Raw genomic sequence first — 17,475 nt, 5'->3', positions numbered from 1 at the left:
GGTGGGATCACATCTTAATGGGTGGGACATTGACTGCAAACGCACAATCAGCTGTCTTTTCTATTTTGATTGACAGTGGGGAAGTCGCGCTTCCGGAGCCACGACTGCTGTCAAGAGTGACATGTTGTTTGTCCAATCACTGGTCCAGTATAAATCGAAAAAGAAGTGACATATCCAAATATTTTTTTCAACTAACCATATCTCTTTACACAGCTGCCGGGCGGGATTTCCGCAATAGCTAATAACATGGCGAAGACTTACGATTACTTGTTCAAATTACTGTTAATCGGCGATTCTGGCGTCGGAAAGACTTGTGTGTTGTTCAGATTTTCAGAAGATGCGTTTAACTCAACGTTTATCTCGACAATAGGTATGTACATTTCGTAAGTTTTGTGGTTCGAAAAGTTATGCAGGAGGAGGGGTAGCTAGCTCTCGACCCCAACTAGCAATATTGGTGGTGAGCGCCCATCCTGTCATGCTAACGCTAGCTAACTAGAGCTTGTTTGGTTAGCATTTAGTTCTCCAGCCAGGAAACAACCGGCTTGTTTACAGGGCTCGCTTGACAATAAAACCAGCACTTCAGCATCCCCGGCATACCTCAAATTGAAATGTTCATGATATTTTTTTAGCTGGCGACGTCACCAGCTGACTCCTTAGCTATCTAGCTAACGTTAGCTGTCAGGTGAGCAAGTAAACTACCCTGACTAAGTAACTACACAATATATATACACAAAAGTATGTGGACACCAGTTCAAATGAGTGGATTCCGCTATTTCAGCCACAACCGTCGCTGACAAGTGTATAAAATCGAGCTCACAGCCTTGCAATCTCCATAGAGAAACATTGGCAGTAGAATGACCTTACTGAAAACCTCGGCGACTTTCAACGTGGCACCGTCATAGGATGCCACCTTAACAAGTCAGTTTGTCAAATGTCTTCCCTGCTAGAGCTGCCCCTTTCAACTATGTGCTGTTATTGTGAAGGGGAAACATCTAGGAGCAACAACGGCTCAGCTATGAAGTAGTAGGCCACACCAGCTCAGTGCTTAAAATTTGTCTGTCCTTTGTTGCAACGCTCACTATTGCTACTGAGTTCCAAACTGCCAACACAATAACTGTTCTTTGGGAGCTTCATGATTTTTTTTTTATCATGGCCCGAACTGCCATACACAAGCCTAAGATCACCATGCACAATGCCAAGCTTCGGCTGGAGTGGTGTAAAGCTCGCCCCAATTGAACTCTGGAGCAGTGGAAAAGTGTTCTCTGGAGTGGTCAATCACACCATCTGGGTTTAGCGGATGCCAGGAGAACACTACTTGCCCCAATGCATAGTGTCAATTGTAAAGTTAGGTGGAGGAGGAATAATGTTTTTTATGATTTGGGCTAGGCCCCTTATTTACAGAGAAAGGAAATCGTAACGCTACAGCATACAAGGACATTGTAGACCATTATGTGCTTCCAACTTTGTGGCAACAGTTTGAGGTAGGCCCTTTACTGTTTTAGCATGACAATGCCCCTGTGCACAAACAGATGGTTTGTCGAGATCGGTGTGGAAGAACTTGACTGGCCTGCACAGAGCCCTGACCTTAACCCCATCAAACACCTTTGGGATGAATTCAAACTTCGACTGCGAGCCAGGCCTAATCGCCCAACATCAGTCCGCGGCCTCACTAATGCTCTTGTGGCTGAATGGAAGCAAGTCCACGCAGCAATGTTCCAACATCTAGTGGAAAGCCTTCCCAGAAGAGTGGAGGCTGTTATAGCAGCAATGGGGGAACCAACTCCATATTAATGCCCATGATTTTAGAATGAGATGTTCGACGAGCAGGTGTCTATAAAAACAGAGTCGCACACTACATGTATAAACTCCCAGTAATTTATTGGGTAAACCTGATGAGCATGTGTCCACATACTTTTGTTCATATTGTGTATTCTAGCTAGCTAATCTAGCAGTGATGTTCATACACAGCAAGCAGTCCAATTTTAGCTGAGAGTTGCATTACAGAAAGGTTAGCTCGGAGGTGAGGTCTCCCCTGAAGTTTTGCAGCAATTTACATTGAAGTGTGTGTGTGGCTTGCAACATCATCTAAAAAAATGGGCCTCCCTAGCCAGAACCCAGTCACTCTGGACTTGGTGTCATGCAAATAAGTACTTGCTAGCTTCCGAGCAAATGTTGAATGCAGTCTGCTTTTGCCACCTGTGCATAAACAGGGCTGTACATCAACTCCAAATCCTTTGTCATTTGCAACTCTGAGATGACAGTGAAATGTACATCTATTTTAGGTGGGTAGAAGTGCAAGAATTGTCTCACTCTTGCTAATCCCCTCTGCCTTCTTAGGTATTGATTTCAAAATTAGAACAATAGAACTAGACGGGAAGAAGATCAAGCTACAGATATGGTAAGACAGCCCTTTGACTTCTTCACACAGTGTCTTAAATTATGTATTAGAAAGAGCACCTTGGGAATGCTCACAATTGGCCTATAAATCAACAAGTGGGTTGATTCAGGGACAGGAATGAAAGGCTCTCATTGTGTTGTTCTCTTACCAGGGACACAGCTGGCCAGGAGCGGTTTCGAACAATCACAACGGCATATTACAGAGGAGCCATGGTCAGTTGCCTTGCTTCACTATGTCACTCTCACAATGTTGGAAATGTACTAAGCATATGCCTAGCTAGCTAAGAACTTAGTTTGAATTAATTTTTTTATCATATTCGGAGACGTTCGTGGCGATCAGTGCATCAACTAATAGATTCCAAACTAGTTTGAGCCGCTCCCTTTTTAGAGTTGTAAATGAAGCAGTACATACCTGAGATCATCCATGGGAGGTGGGTACAATCACCCTGGAATCCTGTTTAGGCCCTTTATAACAATTCGCTATCCTCCCAAGTGTACAGGTTTCTCAAGTTTAACAGGATGCTAATATCTGACATGCTCTGTTTAAATTGGTTGTTTGTTTTTTCTTCCTCCCCAGGGCATCATGTTAGTCTTCGACATCACCAACGAGAAGTCATTTGAAAACATCAAGAACTGGATAAGGAATATAGAGGAGGTAGTCGTCAGAAATTGTAACATTTACATCTCTGCAGGAGAACAGAAGTTAGTGAAATTGAAGGCGTTGCATTGCTCTATAAATGCTATGGATGACTTATCCTCTCTTCCTGTCCAGCATGCCTCTGCAGATGTGGAGAAGATGGTGCTGGGCAACAAGTGTGACGTCAATGACAAGCGACAGGTGTCCAAAGACCGAGGGGAGAAGGTGGGTGATCACTGACCAGTAAATGAAAAGTATATCATAAACTAAATAACTCATAGTGTCTATAGAGTAGATGTCAATTTCTGATTGTGATACTGTCCATGTAGCCACTCAAGGGCACCTGATCCACACAAACTTACATAAAAACGCTGCATGTAAGCTCACGGGATCAGGTGGCTTTGCGAGGCAACATGGACAGTACAATAAGAAATCTACATGTTGACTGAGGTTTTTTGTGTGTGTCCCTCTTATCTCCTGTTGGCAGTTAGCGTTGGAGTACGGTATTAAGTTTATGGAGACCAGTGCAAAGGCCAACATCAACGTGGAGAATGTGAGTTGCAGTGGGGTAACATTTGATAAGACTATGCAATTAATATGATCAAAGTCTATTAAACCAAATGCCTGACTCGATTCAACATTATAGTAAAACCATGTGCAATTATGTGTTTAGCTGACTAAGATCAAGGAATGGTCATGAGAAGAGAATATCAAAGCAAGTATTATTTAATAACTCTGTTAAATGAATGGATTCACATTAGAGGTCTTCACGGGTCCAAGTCCGAAATGGATCTGGGCTTTCCCACCCAGACCCGATATGAATAAATATATATTTTTAAATATTGTGACCCATTCCAAACGAACCCGAGGACAACTAGACCCATTCCGTATCGACCTGGTTTGCTCCAGACCCGGTCCGATCCGAGTGAGGGAAACAGCAGAAAATGATTTTTACAAGCTACTCTACTAACCGGAGCTAAAGCGTAAGAGGGAGAGAGAGGTGCTGCTTTAGCAGGTGGGGGAGGAGCCGAACTGTGATCGAGTAACACGGGGAGGAAGAGATGGCAACCAACCAAGACGACTCGCACCATAGTAGACTAATGGCTGCCGTAGCTAACTTATTTATCGTCACATATCATTATGTAGTACCTGTCTGGACTGCATCAAACCGGGAGAAGCTAATTAAGCTCGCTAGCTAGGCTAATTGCAGTTTCTCATCCTACAGTTAGAAATAACAACTCCATTCAGAATATTAAGTAGCAGCCTAGCTGTTTGCTCTTGGTCATTGTAGCCTATCCTCCTTTAACATTTAACTACATTTTAATTACATCTTCCATTGAGTAGATGTCTCCTAACTTTAGACATACACAGAGGCTCTATGACTGTAGCTTATTGCTGCTTTGATGGATTATGATAGGCCAAAAACAAGCTACACGTGCCATGCTCCACTCTCGTGAAAAGCAAGAGTAGCAGCATAAATTATTAAAATGTTGTTCTCTCTCGACTGCAGCAGTTGCGTTCGGATCTGTACCAGCCCTTACACATACCCGTGACGATCAGACCCGTGACTTTATTTAGAATTCTGGATCCAGACCCGCTCGAGTCCCGGTTTGGGTCTTGGGTATTCGGGTACAAGTGGGTCCGTGAAGACCTCTAATTCACACACAAGTCATAATATTAAGGTAAACTTACAAGACCAAGCATGAACGAAGAGATGCCTACTAGGCCAGTGTCTGAGGAAATATCATACAACCACTATCCAATGGACTGCATACAGGATAAGAGGGAGAACAGAACTTCATTTCATACATCTGAAGGTGTAAAACCAACCACCATTGACCAATCATAATGATACAAAGTTTACAGTAACCTGATCACCCATAGGGTGTCACAGCATCTAAAGGATTGTGTGAGGGGTGAGACCAATGCAAATAAGACAGTATTCCTGAAGACAAACTCCGATTCATCTATAGTCATTTAAAGTTCACCCTGTACAAATACAAGTTACCACAGAGATCATACATCCATATAGACAGCTTCATTTGCTGTGCAGCCCCAGGTGACAGCGAGCACACCGTTTAGGGCCGAGTCTACAGAGTTGACTCATTCAAAGCAGTTCTAAAAACAATGGGAGTACAGTAAAGTTGTGACATTAGTGAAAGACAATGCACATTGTTTTGCCTCTTTTGATTTGATCTCTATTTGCCCTGTTTTTTCATCCTGACATTTTCAGGCATTTATGACCCTTGCCAGAGACATCAAGGCGAAAATGGACAAGAAACTGGTAAGCGTGTGTGTGTAGTATGTGCACATCTATTTCAATGGGCTATAATGTGTGTTCCCTCTGACTTACACTGAGTGTATGTGTGTTCCAGGAGGGCAACAGTCCTCAGGGCAGCAGTCAGGGGGTGAAGATCACAGAGCAGCCCAAGAAGAGCAGTTTCTTCCGCTGCACCCTCCTGTGAGGACCACGGCCTTCTCATTGTCCACAGCTGGACAGAACTGGACTGAGCTTGCTCAGAGCTCTCCTCTCTTTCGCCCTGTTCTCATCCCTTTCTCATTCCCCATATCCCAGGCCTCTTTGGGTTTTGAGCTTTTTTTTCTGATTCACCATGTGTCCCCCAGTTTAAAAACGGATGTATTCATTGGTCAGGTGGATCAATCAGTTGCTCAATCAGGGTTGTTAGATGGAGATCTCTATACCGGGCACTCCTCATGCTCTTATATCGTTTCTCATAATTACATTTAGGCTTCTGCTCCCCCTCTCCTCTCTTTGTCTTATGCAACTGGTATTGTTACAGGGACTTCATGTTGCTATGTGGTTGCACTGCTGCCAAAGTTGATCCTTAGTGAGGTTTTTTTTCTTCTCAACATGAATTAACCTTAAAAGCAGTGGCTTATTTCCATGATAAGACTAGTTAACCATCATATACATCTGACGTCTTCTGTCAGAGAGTTGCCTTCTGTGTCATCTAGCTACTACTATGGAGATCTATGCGTCCCTGTTTTTTCCTTTCTCAAATGATAGTGATTCTCTCTATTCTACCTTGACATTACTCATTTGCCATCCAAGAAAGACACTTATGTTCTTAAGATAATACCTAGAAAAATTCTGAAGTCTTACCATGTTAATAGTGAAGACGTGTGAGGTGAGGACAGTGGGAAGGTAGGCACCTAAATGGCAGGCAATCCAAGAAATAAGATGAGTAGGTGGCCAGTACGTTATAATAAACTTTAGTGAACTGTTAACAGAAAATATACATATTGGAGCAGGTCGGCATTGTATTTGAGGACGCACAACTGCAATGCATTTTGACGCTGACTGTAGAGAAGTCAGAACGCGTTGCAGTTGTGCGTCCTCATGTACAATGCCGATCTGCTCCAATATGTATATATTTCTGTTAACAGTTCACTAAAATGTATTGCAACGTACTGGCTGCCTAATCGTGTTTTTTTTTTTTTTTTTCAATAGTGGACATTCCATCTTAGACATACCTAAAAAAAAAAAAAAAAAAGACCTGTGTTCATCATTTTACATGTACTCTATTGTTATGCAGTTCCAATTTGTTTCCTGCACAAGGTTTATCAACCATATATGAGTGGTAAAACAATTCTGTGCCGATATCTGCACATTTTGATTGCACTTTAGTAATGAAATTGGCTTCACTGCTTAACATTTGCAAAAGCATGTCTTATTCTGTTAGCTTGTATAGGAATATGTCAGTGTTCTTTAGAACTATTACGTTCCGGAACTTCCAGTGGCTGTCAGTTGAAATCTGTTCCACAGTAACATCAGTCTAGTTGGAGCACAATTCATTTCCTAACAATTGAGTTGCATAAATTGCCCACAACTTTGGTTTTGGCATTCGAAATGTGTTTTAATATTAAACCACTCCACAAAATGTTTTCTTTGCCCCAATTATGAATATTGTGTGTGATGTGGAGACCACTGAAACAGAGAGAATCTTTTGGGTGGTAATAATCACTTTGTCATGGATTATAATTTTTTTTTTAAAGTCATGTCTTAGGCAACCTTTTCAAATGCCAACCTCAACCTATTCCTTATTTGTTTACTGGTTGTTAAATTGTGATACTGTAATACCATTCGGGTTAATTGTGTGGCCTTGTGTCTTTCTAAGCCTGTTTTAATGCTGCTGTTGTCAGTATTTGTGGCAGAAAATTAGTGACAATGGCGCAAATATTAGTCTGCCTTGTAGTTGTTTTGTAGGCCTATAGTCCATTCCAACTAAAGTACATGTTATGGTTATAAGAACTCAATTGAGTAACGTCAACCTACTGTATTGAGAATATTTGAAATACAATATGCAATGACAGTCCATTTCACTAGAGAACAACTCCTGCAGCTTTTTTTAGTTGAGGATAGTAGCTATATGTTTTCCTAATACTTGCTGCTTTGAAACTGAAGAGACCCACATTTTGGTGTTGATAATTACTATTCATGTGCCAGTATTAAGACAATCTAATTCTGGGTGTTTTGGGTTTGATTTAATGTTGCAGTTTTACATTGAATGCATTGGCATCAGTACTTTATCTAAGCACTAGGGGGCAATGTAGTGACATGGCAATGGACTAAAATGTCACAAGCAACGAGTCAAAAGAACATGTAGCCAGTATTTTCAGTGAAACAACATCCAAATATGAAAGTGCCCTTGTAGAAACCCTTGCCAGAGTTGAAATATTCTTCCAGTCCCTATCCTCAAGACTTAATCATAGTTTCCGTGATTTTTAGTCCGTTATAGGGTGACAATGTTAAATGGATGCCTGGAGGAAAGTAGCTTTGCTTATTGGAGTTTGCGTTTCGGTTTCGTTCTCCTTCCTTGCTTGCCCTTCCCTCTGAATTTGCCACTGTCCATGACAGCGTGTCTTATTTTCACCTAATACTTGATATCATGGTCTTTGCAACTATGCATCATGAGGCTGTAGGTCCTCTTGAGGGTTTGCACATTTGACTTGAAGAGCTTTTCTTTGGTATTAGACATGTGCAAAGGATCATTATTGCATTGCTTTCTGTTCTCTTTATACTTTGTCACTCCCATCATTCCCATTCAATCCGTCTTAATGTGGAACTTGCATTCCATTTGTCAACACAAACATTTCTAGGAAATTGAGCACATATTAAATCACAGCAAAAGGAAACGACTTCCCCCTGATTTTGCACAGCTCTTATCTCTACTTGTGACCAAGTAAATTGTATTTAGAAATACTGTATATTATTTTGCGGATGAGCTTTTTATGTCCTCTCTTGTGTAGAACATCACGAGTGGCACAGTCAGTTTGCTGAGCCGCTGTGTATGTTCAGGACCTTGTATAGGTCTGGCAAATGTTTATTCAGAATAGCAATTATGACGGTTTCGTTTCCTTTTGGTGGAACTATTTGTACATCTTTTTCAGTTTATAAATCATTCCAGCATTCCATGTTCAAGACAAGTTGGATTTCATAGATAACTATGGAAAATGGGGGAGAAATGGCATTTAGAAAACAATTGTAAATAAGAAAGATCTAAAATGATTGTACTGTACTTTCAGAAATATTACTGAATTGATCTACACCTTTTGTAGATGTGTACTTTTGATGATTTATTAAAATGATTCTTTTAAAACTTGTTGCAGTTTCTCAATTTACTTACAACTTATTAGGCTACCATCATTGTCCCAATTAATTCCTTCCTATAATATTAAGGGAAACGTTAGCCATGCAGAAATGTCAGATATTTATATCCCAAGATCGGCCACAACGAAACTCGTTTTTATTTTTCTTACTTTCGATTGCACCTGTGCTGTATATCTTATCAATCGTATATATTGAAGAGGACTACTCCTATAGAATTAAATGTTTAAATTAGCTTGATAAAGCTGTAATTGGTATTGAGGCTAGGCAAGGCTATTTTACGACGATAGACCTACCAGATTCACGCATGGGAAAAATATCTCCACCCTTTTCCCTCACAGGAGCTAACTTGTAAAGGTGTGTGAACAGCGCAAAGCTTCAGTTTCGAGTTGCTCCTCATGAGGTAAATTGCTTTATTGAAAAGGCGACAAAAATTGTAACTAGCCACAACAGGTGCGTAGACAAAATGTAATGTTCGTTTTATTTGTGGGATTGGACAACTTTTCTTATTATGTACATTTTCAAAGAGTATTTGTTTTGTTAGACAATGTGGTATGCAGATGTATAGTTAGTAGGCCTAATTACTCGGGTATTACTATAGTTTTAGTATTGTATTCATTTGGATGCATTTTTTGTATCTGGTTTTACCCACTTGTCTAAATAATATTTGAATATTAAGAGCAGAGTAAAAAAAAATAAAGATTTCCATTGAGGCCAACAATGTGGCATGTATGTGAAGCTATTTCACTTTGTGTTAACTGTCTCAGTTTAAATGTAGTTGGATATATACGTAATACTAATCCAAGGTTTATTAGTGCTACTAAATATTTGGCAGCATAAATGTCTTTGTTGCCCTAATGTAAATAAGTGTATCAACCAGCCAGCTGAATGGTCTTCCTCTTTGAATTCAGAAACTGCAAATTATAGAGGAACAATCAGAGCAATAGCGAAGTGCTCTTTGAAGTTGGGGTGATTACATCTTTTACCTTCTTACAGTTTATAACTGGACATTAAATCTGTCATTTATACCAAATGTGTTTACTGTCCTTTAAAAAAATAATTGTTGACATGTCAAACTGGCAATGGAATAACATTTAGAGAATGAGGGGTGCTTCCTGACATCATTCTTTACTGTATGTTACCAGGACACAACTGGGGGGGGTATGGATGGAACACAGACTCAGGGAAGACATGACGCCCTTTCCTGGTTCACTGAGTTCCAACTGGACTGTGTCATCAGGAATGGGGTAGTTCCAGAATGGTTCCATGGCATTATTTCCAGGAAGTAAGTTCTCAAATTGTGTCTCTGTTTCTTTTCCCTGATGAACAACATAGATGAGACCAATGTGTGGCTTGTGGTGAAGGATAAACTGTATGCTTTATGACTGTTATTGTCTTACAGTAGGGCACTAAGTTTGTTCTAACGTCGTAGTGTTTATTCACCGCAGGGTTGCTGAGGAAATGCTCCTGTCCAATCCCACAGGCTACTTCCTGATCCGTGTCAGTGAAAGCAGGATAGGATACACACTCTCCTATCGGTAAGCCTCTGTGCTTTGTACATGAGATAGACAACTCCAGGTGAGGCATCATTAGATTGGTTGTTTGTTCAGCTGATGACAATAAGCATATTGGTGTGTTCTGTTTCCATAGCTTTTATCCTATTCTACGTCAATGCCACATACTACCCACTCTGAAACGTCATGTTCTATTCAACGGTGTAGTTCAAAGTCCATCTGCATTTCCTCATCAAAATAAATTCTCTGTGCATCTAGTGCCACTGATCGGTGCAGGCACTTCATGATCGATGTGCTGAAGGACAATCGCTACATTATTGTAGGAGAGGACATGCATCACAGCTCACTGCAAGACCTGGTGAACTTTCACCGCAGGGTGCCTATCATGCCTTTCAATGAGCTGCTGACTGTAGCTTGTGGACAGGTGAGGAACTGTACTTGATTCAGTAAACTACAAACTACCGTATTGTTTATTTTGTATACACACCAGTACGCTATAGGCTTGAATTGAGTTGGTCTCATATAGCATAAACACACAGGGGTACGGTATACTGTGCTGCATTTCTGTACACTGTTGTGGATACATTAGTGAATTGACGTGTGTTTGACTCAACATTCTTCCCCTTCATCTACTTCTTGTTGTAGGTATCAAAGGACAAGACTGATTATGCAGAACTGTTATTCCCCAAAAGACCAGCCATGAACCCTAATCATGGTGTGTTGCCAAATAACCCCCCACACATGCACAGTAGTACTCATCTGAAAGTAGCTGAGGACATTCCACCTGCCCTCCCACATCGTCCCAGCACATTGAGTGACCCTGCCGGCCCACCTCCAAACACTAGCACACCACCTGTATCTCCAAACACCCCTTCTCCCAGACTCTACCCCTGCCTGGAGACTGAGTTAAACACACTGAGCTTCCAAACCCCAAGCATGGTAAAGACGCTGGACTATCATAGTGTTTACAGTATGTGTTTGTTGGGGGATAGGGCTAAATCTTTATGTTCATACTTTGAATGGTGAGATAATGCTATTGCAAATGTGTTGTAGGCCTACATTGCCATAATATTGAGGTTTCCTAACTCTGGGTTTAAAAAAAACTAAATACCTACATATTTCATTGTAGGTTAAGCAAACTAAGGTTAGACTGTACTCTTATACGGAATTTATTATTTTCATTCCAGGTAGATCATTCTGCTAAACCAGTGCCATTGCCCAGGAAAATGCATGTAGTCACCATGGCCCAGCCGGACCAACCTCCTGAGTTACCTGCCAGAGGCCCTGCTCTACCACAGAGAAAGGACACGGACCAGAGCAGCACAACATCTAAAGGTCCCACAGAACCCAGGACTGTGGGTACAGGCAGACCACAGACCCGACCAAACACACACCACCAGGACCCAAACTCCAACCAACAGAAGAATCAAGATGTAAAGTCCGTGGTCAGCAACCTGAGCTACTTCAGGAGGAAGTTCCATAAGAAGAGAAGTGCCTCTCAGGAGCACATGTATGCAGAGATTAGTGTGGAGGATGAGCAGGGGCAAGACCAGGGGAAACTCACAGCCGTGGAGGCTAGAGATAGGGATATTGATACAGCTGCTGATAACGAGTATCAGATGCTACCAGGAGAGATTGACAATGGCCTTCCACCCATCACTGCTGTCACCTCTGTTAGACCCACGGACTGTGGGTTACTGTCAGAGTATCTGAACCCTCCTCCTTTTGCCCCTGGATACTAATGTCCACTTCTCTACCCTCAGGATGGCTGGGTGGCCAAACGGACACATGCATTTTGAGAAGGCACTGATGAGTTAAAGTTAGTCTGAAGATTTTCTAATTTAACTGAATATATCTAGAATCTCTTTTACAACGTAACATTGAGAACTATTTATGTCTGCAACCAGCTCTGGTTAGTGATTTGACAATATCCAATGTTTTTTTTTACAGTGCTATGTATGGTAAACTATTTCATATCAAATGTGAAAATACTTTTGTTTTATTTAATTTGATGTGAGGAATTATGTTAGACATCTATGTATTATTTTCATTAAAATACAACCATGGCAAATACCTGTTTCAATTGTCCATCCAGTTATGTGATACAACTTTGATGGCAGTCAAATGCTGATCTGTTATCAACAATGTAATAGGGAAGTGTGCTCTCAGAGAAAGGTGCTGGTCTAACTGGTTTGACCAGATGAATATGAGTGAGTCTATCGGGAGAATCAAGTGACAATGTGGGCATTCGGGTGCATTCGGAAAGTATTCAGACACCTTCACTTCTTCCACATTTTGTTACGTTTCAGCCAATTTCTAAAATTGATTAAATTGTTTTTCCTCAATATACACACAATATCCCATAATGACAAAGCAAAAACAGGTTTTTAGACATTTTTGCAAATGTATTAAAAATGAAAAACTATCACATTTACATACTGTAAGTATTTAGACCCTTTACTCAGTACTTTGTTCATGCACCTTTTGGCAGCGTTTACAGCCTCGAGTCTAATTGGGTATGACGCTACAAGCTTGGCTCACCTGCATTTAGGGAGTTTCTCCCATTCTTCTCTGCAGATCCTCTCAAGCTCTGTCAGGTTGGATGGGGAGTGTCGCTGCACAGCTATTTTCAGGTCTCTCCAGAGATGTTAAATCGGGTTCAAGTCCGGATTCTGGCTGGGCTACTCAAGGACATTGAGACTTGTCCTGAAGCCACTCCTGTGTTGTCTTTGCTGTGTGCTTAGGGTCATTGTCCTGTTGGAAGGGATCCTACGCACCGGTCTGATGTCCTGAGTGCTCCGGAGCAGGTTTTCATCAAGGATCTCTCTGTATTTTGCTCCGTTCATCAGTCCCTGCAGCTGAAAAACATCCCCACAGCATGATGTTGCCACCACCATGCTTTACCGTAGGGATGGTATTGGCGAGGTGATGAGCGGTGCCTGGGTTCCTTCAGATGTGATGCTTGGCACTCTTCCTAGTGCTGGCCGCCTGGCCAAACTGAGCAATCGTGAAAGAACGGCCTTTGTCAGGGAGGTGACCAAGAACCTAATTGTCATTCTGACAGAACCTCTGTGGAGATGGGAGAACCTTCCAGAAAGACAACCATCTCTGCAGCACTCCACCAATCAGGTCTTTATGATACGAGTGGCCAGACAGAAGCCACTCCTCAGGAAAAGGCACATGAAAGCCTGCTTGGAATTTGCCAAAAGGCACCAGACACAAGATTCTCTGGTCTGATGAAACCAAGATTTAACTTTTTGGCCTGAATGCCAAGCGTCAGGTCTCGAGGAAAACAAGCACCATCCCTACGGTGAAGTCTGATGGTGGCAGCATCATGCTGTGGGGATGTTTTTCAGCGGCAGAGAATGGGAGACTTGTCAGGATTAAGGGAAAGATGAACGGAGAAAAGTACAGAGCGACCCTTGAATACTGGGGCGAAGGTTCACCTTTCAACAGGACAACGACCCTAAGCACACAGCCAACCAGAGCACAGAACCCGATCTAACATCTCTGGAGAGACCTGAAAATAGCTGTGCAGTGACGCTCCCCATTCAACTTCACAGAGCTTGAGAGGATCTGCAGAGAAGAATGGGAGAAACTCCGCAAATACTGGCGTGCTAAGCTTGTAGTGTCATACCCAAGAAGAGTAAAGGCTGTAATCGCTGCCAAAGGTGCTTCAACAAAGTACTGAGTAAAGGGTCTGAATACTTATGTAAATGTGATATTTAAAAAAAAATGTATAAAAACCTGTTTTTGCTTTGTCATTATGGGGTATTGTGTGTAGATTGATGATGGGGGGAAACAATTTAATCAATTTTAGAATAAGGCTGTAATGTAACAAAATGTGGAAGGACTCAAGGGGTCTGAAAACTTATCCGAAAACCCTGTATGTCGTCTGCACATGCAGGTGATAGAGAGCTGAAAGCACTACCATCGTTTTAAAAAAGTCTGTTTAATAATTATTTCCTGTGTACATTTTGTCACAAATTCCATCTGCATAATGACTAATCACCTAGACAACAGGTTGAGTAAATTAAAATTTAATTGTATTTAAGAATCTGGCTTGCAGTGGTCCTGAAAGCACCCCTTACAAATTATTGTACAGACAAACGGGGTTAGGGGGGGTGGGGTTCCGTGTATATCGTGGCCAATGGTTTTCCGATGTAAAACAGCAACGTGAAAACTGTTGTTTTTTTTCTAAACGAGAAACGCTTTGATTTTTGTCATCTCGTTTTCAGAACATGAACAAAACAACAATTAGCTTTTTATGCATTTTTTTCTCTCTTTTCTTTTTTAAAAATGGTTAGTTATTTGTTATCTCGATTTATGCATATAAAAAACAACTTGATATTTCGAATTGCAGTGGGTGGGGTTACATGTGGAATGTCTGTCATTGGCCAAATGCACGGCCAACACTTCCTGTCCCTTCAAAATAAGAGTTAACTCTTTCTAACGTTTTTCTATTAATCTAGTATGAATTAATGTATTATTAATTCAGTATTAATCTGTTATTAATGCATCTACTGTAACATACATGGTAGGCTTTTTCTACATGCTATCAATGTTAGTAAAGGGGTTTGTGTGTCTCTGTGCTAACCATCATGCACAGTAAAAATCTTCTGTCCTCGGCTGAAACACTCACTTCCCGAGTTCCAAACTGCCTCTGGAAGTAATTCAGCACAATAACTGTTCGTCTGGAGTTTCATGAAATGGGTTTCCATGGCCGAGCAGCCGACACAAGCCTAAGATCACCATGTGCAGTGCTAAGCATCGGCTGGAGTGGTGTAAAGCTTGCTGCCATTGGACTCTGGAGCAGGGGAAACGCATTCTTTGGAGTAATATTTCACGCTTCACCATATTGCAGTCCGATGGATGAATCTGGGTTTGGCAGATGCCAGGAGAACGCTATCTGCCCCAATGCATAGTGCCAAGTGTAAAGTTTGGGGCTGTTTTTCATGGTTTGGGCTAGGAAATCTTAACGCTACAGCATACAATGACATTCTAGATAATTCTGTGCTTCCAACATTGTGGCAACAGGGGAAGGCCCTTACCTGTTTCAGCCTGACAATGCCCCTGTGCACAAAGCGAGGTCCATACAGAAATGGTTTGTCGAGATCGGTGCGGAAGAACTTGACTGGCCTGCACAGAGCCCTGACCTCAACCCCATCGAACACATTTGGGATGAATTGGAATGTAAACTGTGAGCCAGGACTAATCACCCAACATCAGTGCCTGACCTCACTATGGCTCTTGTGGGTGGAGTGCAAAAGAGCTTTGTGTGCATCTCTGTGTGTGGAGTAAAGGTGGTCTAGAGTTTTTTGACATACTGGTAGAAATGAGGTAAAACGGATTTTAGTTTTCCTGCATTAAAGTGCCCGGCCACTAAGAGCGCCGCATCTGGAGGAGCATTTTCTTGTTTACTTATGACAGCTCGCTGAGTGCGGCCTTAGTACCAGCATCGGTATGTGGTGGTAAATAGACAGCCATGAAGAAGATAGATGAAAACTCTCTTGGTAAATAGTGTGGTTTACAGTTTATCATGAAGTACTAACAGGCGAGCAAAACCTTGAGACTTCCTTAATATTAGAGCACACCAGCTGTTGTTGATAAAGAAAAATAGATCACCCCCCAATCTTACAGGAGGCTGCTGCTCTGTCTTGTTGATGCACAAAAAACCCAGCTAACTGTATATTATCCATGTCCTTTTTCAGCCAGGACTCAGAGAAATATAGGACATTACAGTTTTTAATATCCCGTTGATAGGATAGTCTCGAACGAAGTTCATCCAGTTTATTCTCCAGTGATTGCATGTTCACCAGTGGAACGGAGGGTAGAGGCAGATTATCGATTCGCCGATGCAGTCTCGCCAGGCATCCGGCTTGTCGACCCCTGGAGCGGCACCTCCTCTTCTTACGAATGACAGGGTTTTGGGCCTGGTCCGGGAAGAACATTATATCCTTTCCGTACGACTCATTAAAGAAAACATCCTTGTCCAGATCGAGGTGAGAAATCGCTGTTCTGATGTCCAAAAGCTATTTTCGGTCATAGGAAACGATGGCAAAAAAAGTAAAAAACACACAAAATATCACAATTTGTCAGGAGCCGTAAGAACCGCGGCAATCCCCTCCCGGCACCATTCTTATAAAGCAGCATTCTACAGCAGCATTCTAGAATTCTATTGGGGTCTAAAGGGTTAATTACTGTTTCCCCTTCCCATGTGAAGCCCACTGGTGTTGATAGGGTTAATTGTTTTCTGTATTTTATTTGGATTTTTGCACTATTGTGCTGTATTAACTATTTGTGAGCCCAGTGTAAGTAGGAAGGGGAAACAGTAATTAAAGGGATAGTCATACTCAAATGACAAACACTTCAACAGGAGGTCAAAACCTGAGAATTCTACCTGAATTTGATAAAGTTGGTATATATTTTCCGACCTGCTGGAAGGAGAGACAAGGAAGATGTGTCTATCCTCATCTTCGGATGAACACATCCTCCACATCTCTCTTCCCCAGCTGGTATTGAAGCATGAGTGAGTGAGGTATTGCTGCCGCACAGGAGAAGGGGAGACAGGCAAGGTGTCGCTCTTCGGCGTCAGATGGACACATCCTCCCAATCTCTCCATCCGCAAGCTAGGACATACCATCACTCACTCCATACCATTCTCCACCCTCAAATACACCCCTCTACCCAAGTCCATCATGGCACAGGTGCCTCCACACCCCTGGCTCGTCTCCTCCTTCCTCCTTCCCGGTCTGCTGCCAGCTGCCAACCACCTCTTCATGACTGACTCCACTGTACTTTAGATGTTTTGGGATTCTTCCGGACAGCAGCAGAACAAGAGCACAATTGGTTGGAAATATGTGAAATGTAGTTGTAACATGTAAATGGAATGCTGTAAAATGTAATCTCTCAAAAAGAGCATGACATACAAAGTGGAATGAAACACACCAGTTTCAGTTTGAAGTCGGCCCCCTGAAGTTTGGTTTCCAGGCTCTGGAGACCTTGTTGATCCTTAGATGGCAAAAGGCCTTCTTCAATCACATATTCTGCAGCATTCCACTATGAGGTGTATGATGATTGTTTTCTGTTCCATGCTTGATGAGCATTTCCTGAATTAACGCTGAGGGGCATTTCACTATAACACAACGAGGTGGACTAGAGTGAAGTATATTGCTGCCCACCAGGAGGAGAGATTGGGAAGATGTATTTTTCCTATGCAACGGATGGACACATCCTCCCCATCTCTCCCTCCACCAGCTGACACTGAAACATGAGCGAGTGAGGTATCGTTGCCCACC

The 17,475-nt window shown here is 42.0% G+C and overlaps 2 protein-coding genes across 3 annotated transcripts; both read left to right on the top strand.

Moving 5' to 3' along the window:
* Window positions 1-170: 170 nt before the first annotated feature.
* Window positions 171-8,658, top strand: LOC109902442 (ras-related protein Rab-8A). The gene is made up of 8 exons (XM_020498787.2): window positions 171-370; window positions 2,338-2,398; window positions 2,550-2,610; window positions 2,975-3,052; window positions 3,170-3,259; window positions 3,522-3,587; window positions 5,268-5,318; window positions 5,410-8,658. The coding sequence occupies exons 1-8, from the start codon at window positions 247-249 to the stop codon at window positions 5,497-5,499; spliced, it is 621 nt and encodes a 206-aa protein (XP_020354376.1). The 5' UTR covers window positions 171-246; the 3' UTR covers window positions 5,500-8,658.
* A 302-nt stretch (window positions 8,659-8,960) lies between these two features.
* On the top strand, window positions 8,961-12,253 carry hsh2d (hematopoietic SH2 domain containing). Of its 2 annotated transcripts, none has more exons than XM_020497532.2 (7): window positions 8,961-9,066; window positions 9,575-9,632; window positions 9,809-9,948; window positions 10,112-10,201; window positions 10,436-10,601; window positions 10,823-11,116; window positions 11,365-12,253. In XM_020497532.2, exons 3-7 carry the CDS (start codon window positions 9,827-9,829, stop codon window positions 11,917-11,919), a joined length of 1,227 nt encoding a protein of 408 aa, XP_020353121.1. In that variant the 5' UTR covers window positions 8,961-9,066; window positions 9,575-9,632; window positions 9,809-9,826; the 3' UTR covers window positions 11,920-12,253. The 2 variants fall into 2 exon arrangements, with proteins under 2 accessions (XP_020353121.1, XP_020353120.1); XM_020497531.2 differs by having other exon boundaries at window positions 9,023-9,116.
* Window positions 12,254-17,475: the final 5,222 nt, after the last annotated feature.

Source organism: Oncorhynchus kisutch, linkage group LG13, assembly GCF_002021735.2.
Source record: "Oncorhynchus kisutch isolate 150728-3 linkage group LG13, Okis_V2, whole genome shotgun sequence".
Lineage (NCBI taxonomy): Eukaryota > Metazoa > Chordata > Actinopteri > Salmoniformes > Salmonidae > Oncorhynchus > Oncorhynchus kisutch.
Note: the sequence above shows the minus strand (reverse complement) of the source record. Positions and strands in the feature narration are given on the sequence as shown.

Coding starts and splice junctions, on each gene's coding strand:
- LOC109902442 (XM_020498787.2), top strand. CDS start 247: ATGGCGAAGACTTACGATTACTTGTTCAAATTACTGTTAATCGGCGAT. Junction 2,399..2,549: donor AAGATCAAGCTACAGATATG/GTAAGACAGCCC, acceptor TTCTCTTACCAG/GGACACAGCTGGCCAGGAGC. Junction 3,260..3,521: donor CCAAAGACCGAGGGGAGAAG/GTGGGTGATCAC, acceptor TCCTGTTGGCAG/TTAGCGTTGGAGTACGGTAT.
- hsh2d (XM_020497532.2), top strand. CDS start 9,827: ATGGATGGAACACAGACTCAGGGAAGACATGACGCCCTTTCCTGGTTC. Junction 10,602..10,822: donor TGACTGTAGCTTGTGGACAG/GTGAGGAACTGT, acceptor TTCTTGTTGTAG/GTATCAAAGGACAAGACTGA. Junction 11,117..11,364: donor GCTTCCAAACCCCAAGCATG/GTAAAGACGCTG, acceptor TTTTCATTCCAG/GTAGATCATTCTGCTAAACC.